The 4042-nt window shown below is 32.2% G+C and overlaps 1 protein-coding gene across 1 annotated transcript; it reads right to left on the bottom strand.

The window, feature by feature from the left end:
* Positions 1-1983: 1983 nt before the first annotated feature.
* Positions 1984-3713, bottom strand: LOC145681801 (uncharacterized protein F54H12.2-like). The gene is made up of 2 exons (XM_081753411.1): positions 2866-3713; positions 1984-2205 (listed from the first exon to the last, which is right to left on the bottom strand). Exon 1 carries the CDS (start codon positions 3648-3650, stop codon positions 2868-2870), a length of 783 nt encoding a protein of 260 aa, XP_081609537.1. The 5' UTR covers positions 3651-3713; the 3' UTR covers positions 1984-2205; positions 2866-2867.
* Positions 3714-4042: the final 329 nt, after the last annotated feature.

Consider the following 4042-nt stretch of genomic DNA (forward strand, 5'->3'; position numbering starts at 1 on the left):
CCCCCAAACCCCTTCCATGTCCTCCTACGAAGAACGTAAGGGAACGTTGTTACTATGCTCATACTCTTGGATGACGAAGCTTCCCAATTGATTGATTGATTGATTTTTGCTTTTCGCTATGTATTGAATAGCTAAATGCTCTTGGACGGATGAGAGTTCTATTAGTTATCATGATCGAAGCTTTCCAATTGATTGATTGATTTTTGTCTTTTCGTTATGACTGAAAAATTGGAAGCAGATAATGGTGCATTATTAACGTATTTACAAAGTGGGAATGTCTGTTTAATGTATAAAGGAATGAAGATTAATGTATCTGGACGTAACATGCACGATCTTGAATTTACTGAACTGGTTTACTCATCGTAAGTGTATGGTGACATGTACAAACAAGATGAAACATGAATTTTCCTCTTCGCCCCTCCTCTTCATGCATGCGCAGTCATCTGTATGCATAGTGTCGTTATTCTGTACTGACCAGCGACTGGAGTAACATGTCTTTGAGTGCTTGTGCATCAACTATGGATACCAAGAAAGAGTACTTGTTAAATGTTGAATATGGACTTAATTCAATGAAAACCAAATTAATTTGTATCGGACTGGATAGTGATACATTTGAACCAGTGATTCGTGTTGGCAAAGGACTTGTGTTTGGAGTGGAGTTAAATTTGGCAGAGTGGGAGAAACTTGTACATTTAACCCCATTTGTTACGGACTATTTAAATTCTCAAGTGGAAATTACATTTATAAAATCTCTTGGTCGAAAAAACGAACTGGTGGTGCGAAAATTAATGGGTGAAAAATTAGTGATGTTAGAGAAGAAAGGAACACTTCATGCTCCTCGAAACACTGTGTACTTAACTTCAAGTGATTGGCTTTATTTCTTGGAAATATTACCGTGTATTGAACATGCTGTGAAAAACAGTAAAGTTTGTAGTGTTGTGCTACGTGAATATTTTGACTTGTGTACAGATACTATTCGTAATCATGTACAATCGCAGTGTCTTACATGCAGAGGACTTGCCGGAATCCATACCTGTGTAGATGAACAGAGTATTATTAATGGTATGAATATTAGTTTTCCAAGTGTCTCTCTTGATAAGAACAGTGATGTGAACATTGATGGTGAACGATTAAAATTGGAAATGAAAGTATTTTGCAAACAAAAACTCATAGATTCAATTATGGCTGATTTATTTGATAGTGTATCGACACAGCCATGGTGGGGGGAAACCGAAACTCAACCTTCGGAGGGTATCAATGAAGTGAACGACTCTTCATAAAGAAGGAAAAATTGATTTGTTTTTTCATGTATACTAAACAACGTAATATCAAATGTAATAAAAATATATATAGTGGAAAGTGAAATGTTTTATTTGTGTGTGTTTTGTGTTTGTTTCATACACCTGAATATGATAGGATTTTAAATTTTTTATAAGAAAAAAATCCTAACATATTTTTTTCCTCGTATATTATAAGTGATACGTATAATAATAATAATAATAATAATCATAATGAATTCAAATTCTTGAAATGAATGTTAAAATAAAAATTAGTATTTGAAATTATTATTATTATTATACAACTTTGTCTTAAGTATGATAGGACTTTTTTTTTAATTTTTAAAAAAAGGAACTCAAATAATTAATATTAAAATTTTAAAAACAAAAGTCCTATCATAATAATAATAATAATATTGAATTCACATACTTGATTTAATTTACGAAAGAATAACTGATTAAGTATTTGAATTCATTATTATTATTATGTAGTTATATGATTACATCATTGAATTAAAAATCAGTTTTAGAATCTTTTTTATTAAATCACTATGGAATTCTTTAATTCAATGACTTAAAAATATGTTTTATGATATGTGTATTTAATTACATAACTGATCATAAAACATATTTATTTATTAGGAAACGGAGAAAATAAGAAATAAAACATTTGTTTTCAAAGAGAAAAATAATACAAAGTGTTTATTGTTGATGAAACTATTTACACAATTAAAACGACGGTAAGTATAGTACATTTTAAAAGAACGTTAGATTTTGTTTCCACTGTCCATGTGTTGATAACATCACATCTGCCATATAATGTTCACTGATGATACTACTGCTGTTGATGTTGGTGATGAAACGTAGATAGTGGTCAATCTGTACATTGAAGATGTTGTCCATACACACGATGACGATCTTTTACTCTCTGAAATGAAAAAAAATTGAAAAACAAACTTAAAATTTATTTTATCTATAATCATGAACAAATACAAACACATTATAATAAAGAAGAAGAAGAAATGGCTACCTGCAATAATATGAAAAGAAAGTAATCAAAACAAACGAAGAAGAAGAATGAAGACATGATTACCTGTAAAAGTAAATACAGCAAACGACGATCATTTTTTTCTGGAGTTGATGAGAAAGTGTAATGAAATTCATTTAAGGACTTTCCTTTAGCTTTGAAGCATAGGAAAAGATATGAATAATGTCCACATAGGGATGATTTCACACTTTGAATTTGTTTATTATTAAATGTATAAGAAGTGGAATTTCTACGTAGAAATTGAATATGATGCATTACATATGGAGGAAATCCAAATGTATCGAAGTAGTGGGCACGGCCATCAGTATGAATATATACGGAAATCCAGTGTGTGCCAAGTTTGTTCGAGGGATCTGTATTTATGATGATAGCTGCAGGTAGTGGAACATGTGCTGGTAATTCATTGGCTGCATATACGCCAACGAAATGATTGTGAAATAAAGAATTTGTTTGCAAAGCATTTAATAAATCTAGTGTAGAGGACATCATGTATAAAAATGCAGACATGTACATATATGATATGATATTTAAATAACGTACCTTTAAAAATCCATGATGATGTTCCTCTGATGATCCACTTCTAAGAGAGATTGGAATTCTCCATACACAATGCAGGAGATAGGTGCTGGTAGAGGCTTCGTAAAATGAACTTCCAGACGAACACACCCATGACGTATAAGATTCCAATGCTGCACAGCGCTGGCTTCTCCATCTTGAGTAATGTCGAAAACAAAGATCGTGTATCCTTGAGGAAAGTCAAGGCGAGGAATATTGTTGCCATGATTGGAAAAGTGAATGCCTGATCCACAGAATAAGGTATGGTATGAGGAAACATAGAGGTTGTTTTCGAAAATTGGTTGTAATGGTTTTGAAGGTACAGGTTTTCCATCAATGTATAGAGAGAAGAAATTGATGTCAAAATGCTTGAAATGAAATGGATTTGAAGTTATTGTTCCTGTATAGGCATCGTTTTGTGTAAACGCCACAATCACTCGAGTTGGTAATACTCCCATAAATAAATTATCAATTGTTTTTGATTGAAGATCCTTTGGAATGACGAATGACTTCATTTGCACTCTTGTGAGAGGATATTTGGCTGTTGTTGATTGTAGAAGCTTGTTATGTGCTAGTTTTATTGTAGGACTAACATTAATCTTTTTAATATGTAAAGCAGCGTCTAAAATGTTCACTTTAGCTTCAACAGACGCATCACTAGCGATGAGACAAAAGTTTGGCTTTGCAGGAATTAACTTGAGCCGTAATTCTACTCCTTGGATTAAAAATTTATCTTGATTAAAAATATCACAATGAAGATGTCCAAGCATGTCGAATTTTGCACTTTTTTTTGTTAATTCATAACGTTGTTGAAATCCTTTATTACCACTAGATGTTGCATCCATATGTCCAGCAGTATCTTGAAACCAGAATGCACATTGAAGATGAGTATTTTTAGCAGAATCATCATAATTTAACAGTTTTTCAATGTATGATCGATATGGATGATTATGAGATGGAAATGAAATCAGTTTGTTATTTAAATACACTTCCACTTCACTGAACATAGAATTTAAAAAGTCATTAATAGGAGCCACAGCTTTATCACTTTCACCAAATGCTGATCCATCAGGCTTAACGATTTGAGCTTCGATGTAAAGAAGAGTATGTGGTAGATCTATGTATTCATCACTTGTTCCTGGGATGACAAACTCTATAGGAG

The sequence above is a fragment of the Thermobia domestica genome, chromosome 3, assembly GCF_964235325.1.
Source record: "Thermobia domestica chromosome 3, izTheDome1.hap1.1, whole genome shotgun sequence".
NCBI lineage: Eukaryota > Metazoa > Arthropoda > Insecta > Zygentoma > Lepismatidae > Thermobia > Thermobia domestica.